This window comes from Heterocephalus glaber, unplaced genomic scaffold (genome assembly GCF_053883595.1).
Source record: "Heterocephalus glaber isolate CG9 unplaced genomic scaffold, H.glaber_assembly_v1.0 deba00001729, whole genome shotgun sequence".
NCBI classification, from domain to species: Eukaryota; Metazoa; Chordata; class Mammalia; order Rodentia; family Bathyergidae; genus Heterocephalus; species Heterocephalus glaber.
The window spans coordinates 3,822,527-3,841,273 of record NW_028258440.1 but is presented as its reverse complement, the minus strand read 5'-3'; the positions used below and the strand labels follow the sequence as shown (position 1 = coordinate 3,841,273).

General features: G+C 46.8%; 1 protein-coding gene across 1 annotated transcript; it reads right to left on the bottom strand.

The window, feature by feature from the left end:
- Positions 1–849: 849 nt before the first annotated feature.
- On the bottom strand, positions 850–16,277 carry Igsf1 (immunoglobulin superfamily member 1). Its single transcript, XM_087199799.1, has 19 exons — positions 16,201–16,277; positions 15,937–15,964; positions 13,835–13,934; positions 12,988–13,269; positions 12,376–12,663; positions 10,259–10,543; positions 8,987–9,265; positions 8,539–8,659; positions 6,621–6,691; positions 6,491–6,523; positions 5,733–6,023; positions 5,232–5,510; positions 4,329–4,616; positions 3,292–3,579; positions 2,816–3,103; positions 2,340–2,627; positions 1,942–2,220; positions 1,425–1,548; positions 850–1,271 (listed from the first exon to the last, which is right to left on the bottom strand). The coding sequence occupies exons 1-19, from the start codon at positions 16,275–16,277 to the stop codon at positions 1,136–1,138; spliced, it is 3,825 nt and encodes a 1,274-aa protein (XP_087055925.1). The 3' UTR covers positions 850–1,135.
- Positions 16,278–18,747: the final 2,470 nt, after the last annotated feature.

Here is an 18,747-nt window from a genome sequence, read left to right as displayed (position 1 = left end):
GGGCTAAACTCTTGCATATTGTTCTGTTGAACAGTGTTTGCTTAGAATTAAATAGTGCTGGGGGGAAGAACATTAGGGTCACCTGAAGAACTCAAGACCTTCTCTAGGACACAAGGAACAATTTTTTTGAGGTCTTAAACAAGGTTCAAGGAAATAGGTAAGCCTCCCTCCCAAATCCAGTGTGTACTGAATTCCCACCCATGGAGCAAAGGTCACCCAGAGAGAAAGGTTAGGGGCTGCTCCTATTTGGGGCCTTGGGAGGGGACACTAGGAGGTCCCTGCTTCAGACCACATAAGTCACCTGTTTACTTGCTCCCTGAGATCTTACCACTGGAGGCCAATGCCTTTGGGAAAAGAAGGCTGTCTCTAAAAAGGGCAAAGTGTGAGTTTTTATAAACTGTTTATATTTTTAAATGAATAAATTTATATACCCTGTGATTGGTAGTATGGGTCACAGAGCACACTTTCCTAGTTTCAGAGTTCTACAGAAGGCCAACCCTGCTGTTTGAAAGCAGCTTGCTAGGTATGAACCTAAAAGTAGCATGGTGAAGACAATTTAACTTCAGTGTTTGTCTTTTTCAGGCTCAACTTGGGCAGAACATTGCCATTCATTCATTCATTCATTCATGGAATAGAAGGGTACTTCATTCAGTGATCATGTCTCAAGCCAAATAGTGAAGTACTATTTTTGAGCCCTCCCTTCTTCTCCACTTCATCTTTGAACTCATTTTTCTGGCCTAGTAGCTACGTGTCCTCTTATTCAACCATGAAAGTCAGCTCCAATACGCCATTTCTGCTAAGTTGCAAGTGTGGGGGTGGTAACAGAACAAAAGTTGACCACTACCATAGTTTTTGCAGTTAAATAGTGAATAGTTTCTTTATTCAGAAGAATATATTTTAATATAATTTCATGCGCCAGGAAATCAGTACAGTGAGGAGTTATGGGGGTGGGGAACTTTGCTTCAGGAAACATCTTGCCCTGGTGGAGCTTGAAACTCCCAGAATCCCCTTTACTCCACTCAGGTTATCAGAGGCCAAGGAGCAGTCGATGGGGCTGACTCACAGGGTGACCAATCGGATTTCTGGGTCTCTGAGGGTAAAAGAGAGGAGAAGAACACTCTGGAAAAGAAGATTATTACACTGGGACTGTTATTTCCATTGAGATCCCCTGGGAGGTTGATGAGGGAGAGTTTGTGGTGGTCCCTGGTTCTCCTTCTTGGTTACACTCTTCAAGCACTATGGTCTGGTCTCTGCCATCTGTGTCTGAGCCCCTGTGTTAGGAAAAGAGAATTAGTAAGAGAGGACTGAGAACCATCAACCTGAAAACAGGTTGCATGGTAGAGCTCAGATGCTAGAGAAATATTTGGACCATTGTTTTCCCAGCAGTATTCGCTTTCCAGAAGGAGGCTCAGATGGGCATTTACCTGGTTCGGAGTCGAGGCCACTTCTTCCACTCTATGGCTAGCACCACCCCCAAGGCTACCACAACCACCACGATCAGGGTACTTCTAACAATGTTACCCACAGTGCACTCTTGAGCAGCAGGCCCTGTGGTGTATAAAAGAGCACAGCCAAAGGCCATATGAAGATTAGTATATGGTTAGTATGTGTTCCTCTTTATCTCATGCTGCCCTCTCACTTTGGCCTCCTGCAGAGTCACATGGGAGCCATGTATGGAGCCTGCAGAAGGGATGGTCACTAGTGGTGCATATGTCAAGGCAGACAGCCTGCCTTTCCTGGGATGGGGAGGACCCTGAAAAAGTCCAGCTCCCTGCCTAAGGTCCCACCTCCTCACCATCTTTAGGAGAAAAATGGCACACTTGAGATCTCCAACTTCAAAAGCCTCTCCTCTTTCCTGATCTGGACAGTCTCCATAAGGGCTGTCCTTGGGGCTCCAAGTATGCCATGCCAGGACCCTTTGTGGAGGGGCTACCCGCTCACCTGCTGCTCCCACAAGCTCCAGGGGATCACTAGGCTCTGACCAGATATCAGGGGAAGCCTGGAGGCGGTAGCTGCAGCTGTAGTTTCCTATGCCTTTTCCTTCTACATTGTTAATGACAAAGTCCCCATCCTCTGAGAACAGCTGAGGTGCTTCCTCTCCATCATGTTCTAGGACAAATTCCACACCGGGCAGGGGTCCTCTACACTGAAGGGTGATGTCCTTCCCCAGCTTGAACACGGTGTTGGGCCAGGCTGACAGAGAGGGTTTAGGGGGCTTATCTGCAACCAACAAAAATAGAGTTAGAAGAGCTCACTCTGAACCTAGCCCTCTACCCCTTATTGCTAACTGCTAAAAGCTACAAAATCTAAGTTGCTCACTGAAGTCTCCAGGGCCTTACCAGTCACCCAGATCTCCAGCGAGTCACTGTGATTTGAAGCTGAAAAGGGAGCAGAGTCCAGATAATAAACACAGCTATAGATGCCAGAATCTTCACCTCTCACCACTGGCATCCAGAAGTCTGCCCTGTACCCGCTTGGCCTCTGGTGCTCTAAGGGTGCTCGAGTCCCTTCCTTCAACAGGACGTAAGTTGAGTCTGGCAGTTCCCCTTGACACTGAAGAGTCATATTTTCTCCAGGGGCCACCATGGGGCCAGGCTGGGCTAACAAGCTGGGTTTGGGGAGTAAGCCTGGAAGAAATGAACCCCAAGTCAGAGAGAAGAGGCCACTTCCCAGGGCATCACCTTTGGAGCCTCTGTTCAGTAAAGAGGGAAGATTACTACTGGCCTTTCTTTGGGCTCTGAAAACATCTCTCATGAACCAGTGAATTCCCTCCTTTCTATACTCGCATACCCACAGCAAAGCACCACTCCCTTACCTGTGACTATGAGTTCCAAGGTGTTGCTGGGCTGTATCTTTACAGGGCTGGTCCAGTCAGGGTGGTAGCAACAGCTGTAATGCCCTGTGCTGGCACCAGTTATGCTGGTGATGGGGAATGCCCCATCATTACTAGCGGACCCCCAGAGCTGCTTTGAAATGGCTTCTCCTTCCTTGTGCAAAATGTACCCTACTCCATGGACTGGCCCCTGGCACCAGAGAGTAACATTCTGCCCCATGGGGACCACAGAACTGGGCTCAGCAAACAGCCATGGCTTGGGAAATGTGTCTAGAAAGAGAACAAAGATAGATAGTGGTGAGTATGGGAGCTTCGCACGACCTGAGTTAACCCTTTAACTTTTTCCTGGACTCAGTTGTTCCCCACCATGGTTTAGCCTGGCCTTCCAGAAAAGATTACCCTTGTTAACCTCTGCTCCAGTTGTCTCCATCCCAGTCCCATGCTTTGTCTGTCCTTACCAGTCACCCAGATCATGAGAGGCATACTGAAATATGAGCCCCGGTTTGACATGGTTGTCTCATAGTAGATGCAGCTGTAGTTCCCAGAGTCCTTTTCTCTGACAGTGTGGAGGAGGAAGTCAGCAGAGTTCCCTGAAGCACTCTGGAACTGTAAGGGAACCTGAGTTCCCTCCTGAAAGAGGGCAAACCTCATGTCCTTCAAAGTCCCTTGGCAGCGCAGGGTCACGTTCTCCCCAGGAAGCACCACAGGACCTGGCTGGGCCAGGAGAGTGGGTTTGGGGAAGAATTCTGGAATTAAAGAGATCACAACATGAGAGAAGTCCAACCACTGCATTCTGCAAACAGCTTTTGTTGTGTCATTAGGAGATACAATATGCGTTTATTGTAGAAAATATGGTAAAAAAAAAAACCCCAGAAAAGACAGTTCTATCAAATCAGAGATAACTTTTGTTTAGGTATTTTCCATTTACTTTTTCTATACATGCTTGTGTCCATGCAGCTATAACTACACAATTTGGACACCACTGTATTCAGTTTGGCAATCTGATATTTTTCACTTAACTTTATATTGTAAACACTTCCTTATGATGTTAAACAGCCTTTGAAAATTATCATTTGTAATGGCTGCAGCTGACATTTCAAGGTCTCCTCCCATCCTCTGAGGGCCATCCAGCCCACCAATCTCTGACAGCCTGGCTAAAGAAAAAGTGGACATTGAACCTAATGCTCAAGGCCAAGCCACAAAAGGATTTCAGAAATAGAGCAACTTGAACTTGGCTGTTGGACTGGGCACCTCCATCTGCCTTACTTCTCTTCTCAGAAGTGAGTTACTTGCCTCCCGCTCTCCTACCTGGCCTTCCTGTAATAATAATGTGAGCAGCTATCCTACAATGGACTGTTTGCCATGAGCCAGGCACCATCCGTAGCACTTTCTCAGTGTCTTTTAGAAGAAGCATTTCTTCCTTTCCCACTGACGGCCCTTCCATCCACTGTGCCAGGGTGTCACCCACCACCACCAGGATTTTCCCATTCCTAACCTGTCACCACAAGTTCCACAGTGTTGCTGGGCTCAGACCAGATATCAAAGTCATAATAGCGGCAGCTGTAGTTCCCTCCATCACCAATGCCCACTGAAATGATGAGAAAGTAAGCTGCATTGGCCCCTGGATTTTCCCAAGAGCGGTCACTGGACGCTATTTCATTGCCATCTTTGTACAGAATAAAGCTCATGTGCTGGTGTGGGGTGGAGCAATTGAAAGTCACTCGACCACCCAGGGGGACCACAGGGCTGGCCCATGTCTTGAAGAAGGGCTTCGGGTACATTTCTAGGAGGCAAACAAAAAACAAATACCAAACACTATAAAAATACACACAGTGCAAAAACAAATTAAGAGAGAAAAAAAGCAAGCAAATACAACAAATACTGGTTCTGGGCAGCTGCTCTGCTTTCTATAGTGTTTTCATTCCAAAAGAGGTAAATTTAAAAATCTTACAGGGACACCATCACCCTTGCCCCTCCTTGCCTCTCGGTGAATGTCCCCTGTCACTGGGGCAGGCAACAGAGGCTAGTGAAAGGAGTGAATTTTCACTGAGACTCTGCTGGTTCCCTGTGCCTCGATTTGCCCATTTGAACAAGAAAGAAGAATGATACCTGCCCCACCTCCCTTGAAGATGTGCACTATAGTTAAATGAAATAATTGATGGGAAAATAATTAGAAAAATTAAATCACCCTCCACCAACCCAAGCTATTAATAACGATTATGGCTATTAATATCATGCAGGCAGAGGCCCTGACACTCCCAGCGCCACGCCTGCCTGCCTCTAAGATTGTACACAGGCTCCTAGGACCAGCAGCAAAGTTTGCCTTGGGAAGAAGAGTGTGGGACAGATGCTTTGCCTCCATCTCCTCCCTCTCAGACCCCTTCGCTTTCAGCTCTACCTTTTATGACAAGCTCTAGGGGCTCGCTGGGCTCAGACCACTTGAAGGGGAGCGTGGCCGTGTGTGTGCGGCAGCTGTAATTGCCTTCGTCCTTATCCTCCATTCTTCGGATTGTAAAGAAGGCTTCTCTTCCAACGGCACCAAGTTGCTGGACAGGTTCCTGCTCTCCCTCCTTGTACAGCGCAAACTCCATGCCTGCCAGCCATCCTTTGCACCGGATTTGCAGTTCCTGGCCCCAGACTGGGGGAGAAGCCGAAATGACAGGTTTGGGAAGGATGTCTGGAAAACAAAATGGGGTGGAAAAGGAGTCAAAAGTTTGGAGGCGCCCAGATGGCACACTCAGATTCACTTTCTCAGCAACACAAATAAATAAAAACAACAACAACAAAATAAATCCATCCTAGGCTACCCCTGGGCTCTTGCTATCAGTCTCCTCTCACTCCCTTTCCCGCCCCTCCCCCATCCCAGGGCCCCTCCGGAGGACCCTCCACCTTTTCTTACCTGTCCCCACCAGCTCAAGTGCTTCACTGGGCTCCGAAACAGCCATCTCCTCCCATGAATGACAGTGGTAGCTCCCTGTGTGACTCTGGCTCAGGGCACCAAGGGGGAAGGCAGCCCGGACCTGCTCTGAGGCTGGGCGAGTTGCGATCCACCCCGTCCCGTCCTTCAGCAACACAAACTCCTTCGTAGAGCCAGAGGGGCTTCTGCACCACAGGGTTAAGTTCTTCCACGGGGCCAGAGGGAAGTTTGTCTCTGCCCACAGCTCAGGCTTGGGGGTTGGCATGATTATTTCTAGAAACAGCAGAGTTAATGAAGCCATCCTCTCTCCTCTTTCCCCCTCCTTTCCTTGACCTTGAACCCCTACCCAGATCACACTGCCTCCTTCCCCTTTCAACTCAAATTCCGACCTGCTCCTTTTCTTCCCTTCCTTCCTCCCTCCCTCCCTTCCCTTCCCTTCTCCTTCCTTCCTTCCTTCCTTCCTTCCTTCCTTCCTTCCTTCCTTCCTTCCTTTCTCAGGTGCTGGGGAAAGAGGAAGCCAATGTTTCAGCTGAGCCCCAGAAAAGTGCAGAAAGCTTGGGGGAAATCTTGCAGGCAGAAAGGCACAATTGAAGGCTAAATTTTGTCAGCAGCTTTAGCAAGTGCCCCTTCTTGGCTGTCCTTCCCTCCCAACCAGTCACTCCCTGGCCACTGACACTGACACTGTAGTTATTTCAGATCTCCAGAGAGGAATGTCCCAGTCTGGAGCAGGGATAACTCACCAGTCTCTTCTGTCAATACCCCGTTGCACAGTCCTGTAAGAGAAAGTGCTGCCAGGGCTCTGCCCCTCCTCCACAGGACTTCACCCAGCCGGCCTGCTGCCCAGGCCCTTTCCCACCCCCTGGTACTCACCACAGCAGAGAAGGGCTGTGACGATGAAGAGCATGGTGACCCTTTGAGCTATTCCCAGCAACCAGGCTTCTCTAGTGAGACCAGAAAAGAGATGAGGGGAGTTGCTGGGTTCAGGGGGAGGGCGGGGAGAAGGGGGCGGCAATTTATGTCATTGGTTTACTCTTTACCCAGTCGGGATTGGGTATTGCCAGGATAGTGGAATATAACCTTTTCTGACATCCATGACTTTTCTTTTTGAGGGCCTAACCACCTACAAAATCTCTTGCTCTTTCCTGACCCACATGCCCCCCGCAACCCCCCTCCCCAGCCCATATCATATGTCAGCTCCCCTTGGCCCCTGATTAGGGTGTTGCTGGAATCCAGATGTCAGATGGGAAAATGTTTTTGTATCTGCAGTTCTCAGAAGCCCTGGAGCTCAATCTGATCGGTAGCTCTGGGAGTGGGGGTGGAGGGAGCAACCTTGAGTGTTTCTCCATCATCAAGTTTAAGTTTGGAAGCAGTTGTTATTATGGTAGCATTGGTCCTCAGACTGACCTGCCTCACCTGCCGTTGTTATGGAAGGGTTGCCTAGGCAGCCATGATGAATTACCAGAAGACTGTCAGTGCTGAGCTAAGCTTGTCAGAGTGGGATCCCCCTCCCTCCACCCCGGAGTAGGACTAGAAATGTACAGCAGGTTTGGCTCTTTCAAGTTAGAGGATATGAAACCAAAATCCATTTGACCACTTTTACTTAGAAAATACTGACCCTTCCCCCACTTCCTGGTCAGAAAAACACTTTTCAAACTGCTTTCTCTGAAACCTGGTTTCTGATCTCATTCTTTGATGCAATGGTCCTGGGACAGGATGGGACACATGAAGTGACATTTTTTTCTGACCCCTGGCTCGGAGGGTAGCTTAATATGTCTAGGACTCAGGGCAGAATCTAGGAAGATCCAGAAATTGATCCCCATTGAAACTTTTTGAAAACTCAAAGGGTGGTAGCTTTTGCAGAAATCTCAGGTGGCTCCCTTCTCCTTGTCCAAGCACTCTGTTTTTCAGATCCCAGTGGAAAACACGGACACACATAATTATAGTCATCATCCATTGTGTATTGAACACCCCCAGACACACAAAATTCTATGATCACACAGAGACATGGAGGGTACAGCCAGAAGCAGGGTGTGAGGGAGAAGTGGGCAAAGCATTCAGGAGGTAAGACCCCATGCCAGGTTAAGACATGTTGTTTTTCTTCTCATTCCCCAGTAGAGTAGCATGAGACAAGCCATAGGGATTAGGGAGAGAGGTGAATCAAAGGAAATGCCAAGAGATTTGGTTCGGCTTGCCATTTTCTGGGTAGAGGAAACAGTCTGACTTCCTGGCTCCATCCATTGCCTTATCAGGTGTCTATGCAGGTTCAGGCTATATTCCCAGGATTCTTTGCACAGGTGGTTGGAGGCCAGAATAGCAGAGAGGCTGGTTTCTAAGGCAACTGGGATAGACCACAAGACTCTCTAGCCCTTGAGAGCTGGGGGTAATCATGAAAAGTGTGGATGGGAGTTGAATATCAACCCGGGAGAGAGAATAACATGGCTTTTTACAAGAGAAAATAGTTTAGATCAAGTTAAAGGGGGAGACTGCAATCGTGCCTGAGGGGCAGGGAGGTTTGGGCACTCTAGGTAGAGGTGGGGTCAGTGAATTCAGTTCGGATTACTTCTCCAGCTCGGAGAATTACACATTTTGCCACACTCTGGCTTGGGTGATGACCCCTCTGTGAGGTGAAAGAGAAACAACTGGGATAAGAAAGTCTTGTCTAAGCCCAGAAAGTATGGGCTATGTAGGGTGTGCCCCTGTAGCTTGTCTCAAGTGTGCATGACTGGTTCCTGAGACCAGGGGAGCCTGGAATAGGGTAGAAAGCAGTGGGCTGGAACAAGACATTTACCTGATTCTGAGTCTCCAACATTTATACCTTATCCACAGCAATACCAACAGCAGGGCAACAAGCTGTATGATTAGGGACAACCTGAAAGCTTCATTCAGAACGTAATTCCAGGTGAGCACACCTGTGGCCAGAGAAGACCAGAAGCAGGGGCTTTGATGAAGACAGAGGTAACTGAATACGTTCACAGTGGGAAGGGGGGCTGGTTACTAACAGTGCTTCTATAGGGTAAGTGAGGCGGAAGTGGCCTTCCTCTTCATGGAGAACAGTAGCCTTGTAAGCATCCTGTTCACTGCCTTTAAGTGATTGTGAGACTACTCCAGGGGAAGGAAAACCAAACCCATGGACTCTGACTTCCAAGCCCCTGACTCCTTTTCCCATATCTTTCTGGCACTGTTCTAGGAATCCCAGGGGTATGGAGGGCCATTACTATGAAAAGTTATCCACTCACCTGCTGGCCCCATTAGCTTCAGAGGCTCACTGTGATGTGACCAGATGTTAGGAAGTGCCTCTGTGCGGTAGCTGCAACTGTAGGTCCCTGTGCTTTTCCCTTCAACATTAGTGATGATGAAGTCTCCATCCACTGAGAATTTGTGGAATGTTGCTCTTTCTTCCCACTCCAGAGAAAATTCAAGTACTGGATGAGATACTCGGCACTGAAGGGTAATGACCTTTCCTCTCTTGAACGCAGTGCTGGGCCAAGCTGCCAGCAAGGGTTTGGGAGGCTTATCTGAAACACATCCAGACACCAGAGTTAGAACTGATCTCGAACTCTACCTTCCCACCTACTACCAAATTTTTCTGAGCTCCCCATTTGGTCTTCTCAATTTGGCTGTACATTAGGAATACTTTTGCCCCTAATTTGGAGCTCTAAGGACCCCTGGTTCCTACCTTCAGTCTGGAAGACTTCACACACATAAGTTTCCCCTGGCCTGAAGAAAAATAAGTTTTCTAGGGTCACGGGGGGGGGGGCATGCTGAGAGGTAGACCTTGAGGAACAATCTTGAGAGAGAAGGTCCTTAACGATTTGGAGAAAGTTCTACACTACTCTACTAGTGTGTTTATTCTTGGCTCATAGCCCCAAGGGAGTGCCAAAGGCCACTAGCTCCTACTTAGAATACTGTAATGATGATAAAAACAAGCAGGTTGGTGATTTTTTTTAAAAAGCCAGTTGGTAGCACTTGCCTACAACCACAAGCTCCACAGTATTGTGTGTTCCCATCCTAATGGAGGTCTTCCAGGTGAGACAATAGTGGTAACTATAGATGCAAGCATCATGGTGGGTCACATTATGGAGAAAGAATGGTTTGTTGTCATTAATGCTGGTGGCACCCAAAAACTGAAGTGGTGTTTCTTCTCCTTTCTTATGGAGTGCAAGTCCCACACCATCCACTGATCCTCGACATCTCAGGCTTACATTCTGACCCATTAGGACCACAGGACTGGGCGGAGCAAGGACCCAGGTCTTGGGGAAAGCATCTAGGACAAGATCCAAAATACACAGGGCTAATGGCCTGATATCTCTCTCTGACAACTTAGGGTCTTTTCCCTCCTCATTCTCCAGGCTACCCTTGGCAAATCCCTGCTTATGGCCAGTTGTACAAATTCTGTTCCTTTCCTGCACCATTAGCCCTGGCTGTATAATTAGGATCTCCAGGGGACCCAGAAGGAGTTTTATATCCTTAGTTCCTAACGTAGGTCCCATAGCATACCCCTCTCTTACCGGTTACCCAGATTTTCAGGATATCACTAAAGAGTGAACCCCTGTATGATCCATCATAGTAAAAACAGAGGTAATGTCCAGAATCATGGATCGTCAAAGTCTGGAAGAAGAAACGTGCCTCGTTTTTTATTGGCTTCTTATGGTAAAAGGACTTGTCCAGGTCTTCAAGCTTCATTAAAGCAAAGGTAATTCCATAGATTGGCCCTTGGCACCTGAGATCCAGGCTTTCTCCAGGTGCCAAGATGGGCCCAGGATATGCTGTTAGAGTTGGTTTGGGGTAGAGTCCTAGAAAGGGAAGAGACCCTGGAGTTAGAGGTAAGGTGATTCTTCTCTATTTTTCTATTTTTTCTGCCCTAGCTTTTGTGGACACAAACTAGTGTGTTGAAGTTTGTCTACCAACCCCATCCTTGGATCTCTGCCTCCTCTAGGATGTAGCCAAGGGTAGGTTTACTTATGCTCCTTTCCTCTCACCAGACTCTACCAGCTTCTCTGAGCTCTGTGTGAATACCTACATCCAGGATCCCCTGTTTCTGCTAGTTCCTAAAATAACAAACCACTTGTAAAACCAAATCTCTGAAAATGACTCCGAGTTCATCTCTGCAGAACATGAATGTTAGTACATATTGCTAAGGAGAGTTTTTTTTAAAAAAAAAACACATTAAACTCACTTCAAACCTGATATCCAACATAAGATTGGAAGGTACTGTTAAAGAGAGTTGGGTCAATAAGTCTGCAACCCAATAGAGTCTCTCCTAATGGGGCCTTACCCTCACTTCTATGGAGCATTCCTCCAAGGTGACTGGACTACAAATGTGAAGTCCCATAGCACTCTTTCTTACCCTCATCCCAGTTATACCATCCACAATAGAAGGGTCAACTCTGTCATGCACTCATAGAACATTTAGGATATGTCAGGCATCACATATGAGTAGGCTCATGAAGGTAAATAAGACACAGTCCCTGTCAGCAAAAAGCTCATGGACTAATAGGGAATACTGGAGATACAGGTGTGTGTTAGTGGAATCTACACTGGAAGAGTGTGTGTACAACAAACATTCATACACACAGTTCAAGCAGGCAGTCCTCTGTTCTTTGATTCTCAATAAAAATCTATACTAATAAAATTAATATCTACCATTTATTGAGAGCTTATATGCCAGGCACTGTACACATATTTAAGCAAATCCTCACAACAACCCTGTTAGGTAGGCATTATCATTATACCAATTTTTCAGGCCAGCAAACTGAGGCATAGAGAGGCGTGACACAATAGGTCAGGCAGATGCTGTTATCTCTTTCTAAGGTGGAAGAAACCAAAACACAGAGAAATGAAGTGACTTGCCCAAGATCACACAGGGAGGCAGAGTCAGAGGTGGAATTAGAACCCAGGATTGCTACTTCTAAGTCCAGGGTACTTTCTGTAGCATGGCTTTCCCCATGTCTATTTTGCTTGATGGAGGGCCTAAACTAAAGATGGCCAATTCCATCTAGAAACATCCAGGCCATGGGCTGGTGGGTTATGGCTGGAGTGTGTGCATGGCATGTGGACTTTCAGGGAAGCCATGGTCTGTGTTTGAAGCTTGGTGGTGCCTTACTAGCTGTATTAATATGGGACAAAGTAATTTATCAAGTCATCTCAGAAACACAAACTATCTCTTTCTTCATCATTTCTTTAGAATCACCACACTAACAGTTCATTTGATTTGCACTCTTAAAAGTAATAATCACAAATAAATACACACTTAAAAATTTAAAAATCAGTTTATAAGACTACATTGGCAGTGCCTGGCACATACTAGGTGCTCAATAAATACTGGTTGAAAGAATGAATGAATGCATGATATTCAATAGATAGAGAACAACAAAGCTGAGATGAGCTGAAGCTGCAAACAGTTGGCTGGGCTCACTCACAAGCCAAGTGATTGGCTCCCATATGTCTGCCTTGCAGCATGTGCAATTCTAATTTGTGCCTCAGCGAAATGTCAAATGACTCTATCTCATGGACTTTGCAGGGTGCAGGAACTGGCTGAGGGAAGTAAAACCATCAACCCTGGTTCAACCAGCCGTGATCCCTGGGAGAATAATTGTCAGATGCCAGCAGCCATGGCCACACCCACCTGCTACAACCAGCTTCAGGGGGTTGCTGGGCTTTGACCACAGAGTGGGGAGCATCTGGATGTTAGTATGGCAGAGGTAAGCCCCTTCCTTCTCAGGTGTCATGTTGTCAATGGAGAATATGGCCACTGTCCCGGTTGGGACTTGGTAATCCACTGGTTCTGCATACCCCTCTTTAAACAGCATGAATACCAAATCCTGCAGCCAGCCATGGCAGAGAGCGTTAACGTTACACCCAGCAAGAGGGGATCTCTCAGCCTGGATCCAGAAGATGGGCTTGGGCCGCTGGCCTGAAAAGAAAGAATGAACTGGAATTGGGTACAACAAAGATAGTGCTGCACAGAGAGCAGTGGACAGGAGCTCTATTTTAGATGAGGCTTCCCCGTATGATCCTTATTTGCTACCTCTTCTTTCCCCATGCCTGCTCCAGAGTCTGTATCCTTGCTGTGCATTCTCTAATACAGAGTAGGTATTTATTTATTAACTGTTGAATGCATGCATGCACACACATATTTGAACAAAATGAATGAATTAAACAAACCCTGTCCTAAGAAGGGAAGTTTGAATCCTAGGAGCTGGGTATTGTTCTTGAATATCTATCTCTATCTTCTTACCTGGTTCTTCCAACTTTAGAATTTTACTGGGCTTTGACCAGCCTGTCTCCTTCCAGTAACAGCATCTATAAAGACCTGTATTGGATTCAGTGAGAACACCTAAGAAGAACGAAGCCTGGAAGGTCTTATAGGAAGGGCAGAACGATGAAATCTGTGTCTTATCCTTCAGCAGCAGGAACTTGCTTGATGTCTGAGAGGGGCTTCTGCACCAAAGTGTGATGTTCTCCCAAGAAGCCTGTGGGTAGTTGGACTCCATCCACAGATCCGGTTGAGACTCCATTGCTGTTATTTCCAAAGACCACAAAGATGTAAGCAGTCCAGCCCCCTCCCTCCCATAACACCCCCCAACATACCTTAAAATTAGCCCCCAACCCAAATCCTTCCTCTTGCCTCTGGAAACAAAAGTGTCTGCTCCTGTAGGTATGGGGCGTCAACCCCATGATATTTATTCAAGGAACCCAAATGTGTTGGGGAATAAAGTGAAAATCTAGCTCCCTTTCCATCTAAGATAGAGCTCATCATGATTCTGTGGTAACCAAGTCACAAAGGGAGAGTCTCTGATTCCCAAGCAGGTGTATCTGGCTTTAGGATTTCCAGGAAGTTATGTCAGGGTTATGCAGGCAGGTCAATGTCTTGGCTCCTTCTGGAAAGAAGGTACCCAAAGGAGTGGAATTCACTTACCGATCAATGTCATACCTAAACTCAGCCTTGAAAAAAACGATTATGGTGAAGGAGAGATCCTACTCTGTCCTCCATCCTTGATACTCCCTTCTTCCTCCCCAAAGTACCCTTTCTCTGGGGTACCTAGGACAGAGTCACTTGCCCCTCACCCTTTCCATGTACTCACGAATAAAAAAGAGCAAGAGAGTGAATTTCCACAGCATGGTGGCTCCCTTTCCTTTTCTCTCCAGGGTCAAAAGGCTTTGCTTCTCAGCAGGTGGTGGAATCTACAAACAGAACTGTTGTTACTCAGGGGACTTGTCCTGCTCCTTAAAGATTGCTAAACTGCACTGGAGGACCCTACATTCCACTGCCTCACAGGCATGCGGGGTATTACAAGGCCACTTGCCATTTCCTCTCCTTACCCCTTTTCCTCACTTCCCCATCCCCCCACCTAGTTTTTGCTGGTATCTAAGATGTCATTTTTGTTGAAATGTCTATTTGTCTCTGGGATCTCAGAGACTGAGAGAGTGACCTACTAGAATCCTGCAAAAACCCCATTAGATAGGTGGTGCAGAGTCACCTTTTTGGATTCTTTCTGCAGATACACGCATGTACATGCTGAGTCCTCAGATAACAGCTAAGGAGCCATTAATGCCATCACCATTTTGTTGATGAGGAAATGAATCTTAGAGTGGAGATGTAATTTTCCCAACATTAAGAGACACTACATATTAAAGCCCAAATTCAAATCCATGCTTAACTCCAAGGCCTATGCTCAAAACCACCACTGAAATTTCCAGAGATGGCCCTTGCCCCCCTCTTCAACCTCCCCTCTCTTTCTCATTTCATCCCTTGGAGACTGTCCCTTGTATGAAATGCTTTAGATTCATATTACCCTCACTCATGTCTTACCCCAAAATCCATAATACTCCCATGGCGCAATTAGGTGCTGGAGAATCAAACTGCTTACACTTTAACATAAGGTATTAATGACTCATTAGCTGCCCATAACTTCTATGAAGTTTTGTTCACTGTCCAAGGAAAATGGAATTGTCTGTAATTTCAGGCAAACTAATAGAAATATTTGGGTTCAAGGAGGCCTTTCTGATTTTCCCAGAATTCACTATTGACTGTAGATCTTTCCTATACAGGCAGCCCCCTGAGTTGTTGTACTTCCTTCTGAACCCAGTAACTTTTCACTAAGGGAAGGTGTGTACTCACTTCACAAACTGAGGCCAATTTTCCTGCACTGAATCTCTACTCTAAGTCAGATGTACTGGCTGGCTTCCAGTGTTTAATCTTAGATCACCAGAGTGGGGTAGAGGCAGCTCTAAAATGGAGAAAGGGGCAGATTTTGCATCTCCAAACTCATCCCAGGACCTCAGCCCTTAACTTGGTTCAGTACTAATGGTGGGCAACATGGAGGAGCAAGAAGAGGGGAGGGGTCATTTTCAAAACATCTGGGCTGTAGAGGGCATAGGACAGCGAGAATTCAAGAAAGCAGGACTCTGCTTAGCATTTCTCCCTTTTCATTGAAGGATGCTCCATTTGGCCTCCTTGAACTTTCCTTATCTGTTAAATGGGGGAATAATACCTACCTAGCAGTGTTGTTTTGGATTAAAGACAAAAAATGTACAGGGTCAGACACATAGTGAGCATTTCATATAAAAAGGTGGGGTTTTTTTTTCTTTACTAAGAGGGCATTCAAGCAGTGTAGGGCCCTAAAGATGTTCTTTCCATCCGCTTTCCTGCAGCACCTCGTCCCCCTCCTCTGAGGGCCAGGCCAAAGCTTGGATGCCACCCTGTTGCTCTATTCCCCTGAGGTGGTCTGGGCCAGGATCGCTGGGGGAGTCAGCTTCTTCTGCCAAGGGAAAGGTTCAGGCTGGGCTTCTACCCAGTAAATGCTCTCTGAGGTTGCATTCTTACCACATGGACCCCCAAATCAGCATGCTTGCCTCCTCAGGGCATGTGTGAAGCAGGAAAACTGGACTTCTCAGCATGGCTGACCACTCCACAGTCACTAAGGGAACTGTACCATATATGTCTAGCCAAAATGAGGAATTGCTCAGGAGATAAGGCAACAGCCCTAAGTTTCAGGTTAATTGGCCACGCCCATTTTTGCCCTTTCACCCCACCCCCGCTCCCAACTTGAGCTGTTTCCCACCCTTAGGCAGCGCCGCAGTGCTTTGGAGGGTGACATGCCCGAAATGTCTAGTGGCTCGCCCCCTGCACAGCTATGAGGGCTCCAGGAATCAAAGAGATTAGGCTCGGAGGGGTGACGGGTACCTGCTCAGCTGAGGGTTTGGAGGGAAGACTGCGAAGGCAAAGAGAAGACAGCTACAGGGCCAGACATTCTCAGCGAGGCACGGCTGGGATCCGGGGAGGGAAAGAGGAAGGCAGGGATGAGGGGGGTGAGGGGACAGACTAGTGGGGAGCAGTTTGATTTACGGCGCTTAATTACTGCAGGGAAACTCTCTCGGGGTTTTATTTAGAATCTGGTGGCCAGTAATTAATCTTTAGCCACTGGACTATGCGCTCATTTGCAGGTACTTACGGTAGTTGAAGGCCCGCTCCGCTGTTGGAGGTTCTCCAGCGAGCTCCTTCAGATGCAGCGAACTGCCCGGCATGGGGAGAGCTGCCTAAGGACAGCCTCTCGGGCTCTGAGCCCCGCCTCCCTCTCTCCCCCGCCCGCCAGCCGGCCCGCCCCAACCTTTTCCCCTCCCTCGCCAGGCTCGGGAGCCCATCTCCACCAACTCAGCCTAGCACCTGCAGTCCTCCGAAGCCCGGAATTTCTACGCCCCTCCCAGTTTCCCGCCTCTCTCCTGACCCCGGGCAGAGGTTGCCCGAGCCAAACTCAGGCCCCTGCCCCCTGCCTGTCGCTCCGAGTTTCCTTGGGTCATGGTATCCTGGAAGGGAGAGGGCCAGATCTGAAGACAGCCAAAGCTGTAGATCCTCCTCTCCAGCTCCCCAATGCCTTTAAAGGGATCTCAGGTCTTCCTTTGCTCGTTCAATACCCCAGTGTATTCATAAACATCGCCAACATGGTTCAAATGCCTACTACACGACCCTGGGACCTCAGCATCTATTATTTCTAATCTTCACGGGAACCAAACAAGAGAAGTGTTTCTTCCCAGAACTTTACAGAGGAGGAAATCAGTCTCAGAGAGGGTTAAGTAACTTGAACAGTCTTCAAAGTCCAGCTTGGGATAAACACCCAGGCTTTAGAAACATACAAATTTAGATTTCAGTTCAGGTCCCACATTCAATAGCTGTGTGGCCTCAAGCAAGTGAGTTAAATTCTCTGAGTCCCAGTTTCCGCATCTTTAAAATAAAGAAAACAGCAAAGCCGAGTTCACAAGGATTTGGTGGGCAAATTCAAGTTAAACTGAGAGCACAAAAGGTCTGGCACATAGGAGGTTCTCAATAAATGGTGGATGCTGCTACTGTTGCTATTAATAGTAGTAATTACTGTTATTAATCTATAAAGCCTTCCTCAACTACCTTACAGCAATGTGATTTTTTTAACTACAGAACAATCTTTCACAAATTTTTGTTAAGCATGACTTTTAAAAATGATAATGCACAGAGAAGACTAACCAAAGTACTTGACACATAGTATGGGATGGCAGTAAAATATAGTATCCAATGGACTCACAGACAAACTGGTAAGAAAAATCTGCAACACAGACCAACTGGCTCAAAAACAGACAAGATTTTTCTGTATGTGAACGTGCATTTCTACCTCCATAAAAGATTATAAATTATCAAATGAAAAATCCTTTAATTCAAGAACAAACTATGTAAAAAATTAAATAACAGCTATCTTAATGGATGAATTGAACGTGAGATCTTTGTGCATCGGGTGATACCAAACATGGCATTCCCAGCTCCTATACACCGCTGTAAACTGCAGACTGTTGTGTAGAATACTCAAATGAATCTAAATATGTGTTTCTGGGCAAACTTTTTTGTTAGCCTCTGGAAGCCTCGTGTGATTATTTGTAAAATGGGGACAATAAGTGCATTTATTATCAGGCAGGGTTTTGGGTAGGACTGAATAAAACCTCCCGTATAAACCACTACATGGGGCTGGGGACACAACAAGCAGTCATTAATTCAACACTTGTTTGTTGAGTACTTTCTTTGGGGCAGGCATTGTTCTTAATGTTGAGGATTCAGAGAGGCTGATGGTTCCTCTTCTTAAAGAGTCTGTAGTCTGAGGATAAATCGTGATAGAGCATGAGTAGGAGGGAGCCAGAGCAAAAGCCTTGAGAATCAGAGGATTGCAACAGGAAAGACCAGCAAATGAAGCTCCATGGTGTGTGTTGGGAGACTTGCCCCAGTTTGCTGTTGTTACTGTGTACCTAAAGTAGGGCAGGGGTAGCAAAGAAGGAGAGGGGAACAAGAGTTTTCAAAAGATGGAGGAAGAAAAGTGGACAAACTTGACGTCTGTTTGGAACAGGACAGTGATAGTTATTATCTGTCAGAGTGGAAATATTCATGTCAATTTGCAAAACATTTACATAGAAATCGCTATGATAGCACCAGGCACTAAATGCTTTATAAATCTTAACTCCTTTAATCACCATAGCAACACTATGAAGTAGCTATCATTATCAGCCCCATTTTACAGATGAAGAAACTGAAAAGCAGCCATTAAGCAAATTGCTCAAGGTTGACACAGCCAGCAGTGGATTTCGATCTAGACAGTCTGCGTACCATGTCCCATATGCTGAGCCACTGCCCTATGCTACTTTTGCATTGGAGGCTTAGGATGACACCATTAACCTAAAAAGTATGAAAAGAGCCAAATTCATGTGTGACAGTGCTTCCGAAGATAAAAAAAAAAAAGCACCAATCAAATGCTACGAACAGTGTGGAAAGAAGGCAAGGAAGTATCCCCCAGCTTTCTGCAAGGCCAAGGGCAGAAAGCTTGTGCTCTTGGACCAGCAGGCTGAAGCTAGAGCCCAGAATGCCCCCTCTCTGGCTGAGAAAGCCTGAGAAGGTCCTGAGTTGTGTGGTGAGAATAGCACTCACTCTCTCTCGCCTTTTGCTCTGGGCCATTAAGGAGTCTTGAAGGGACTTATTATTCAGGCT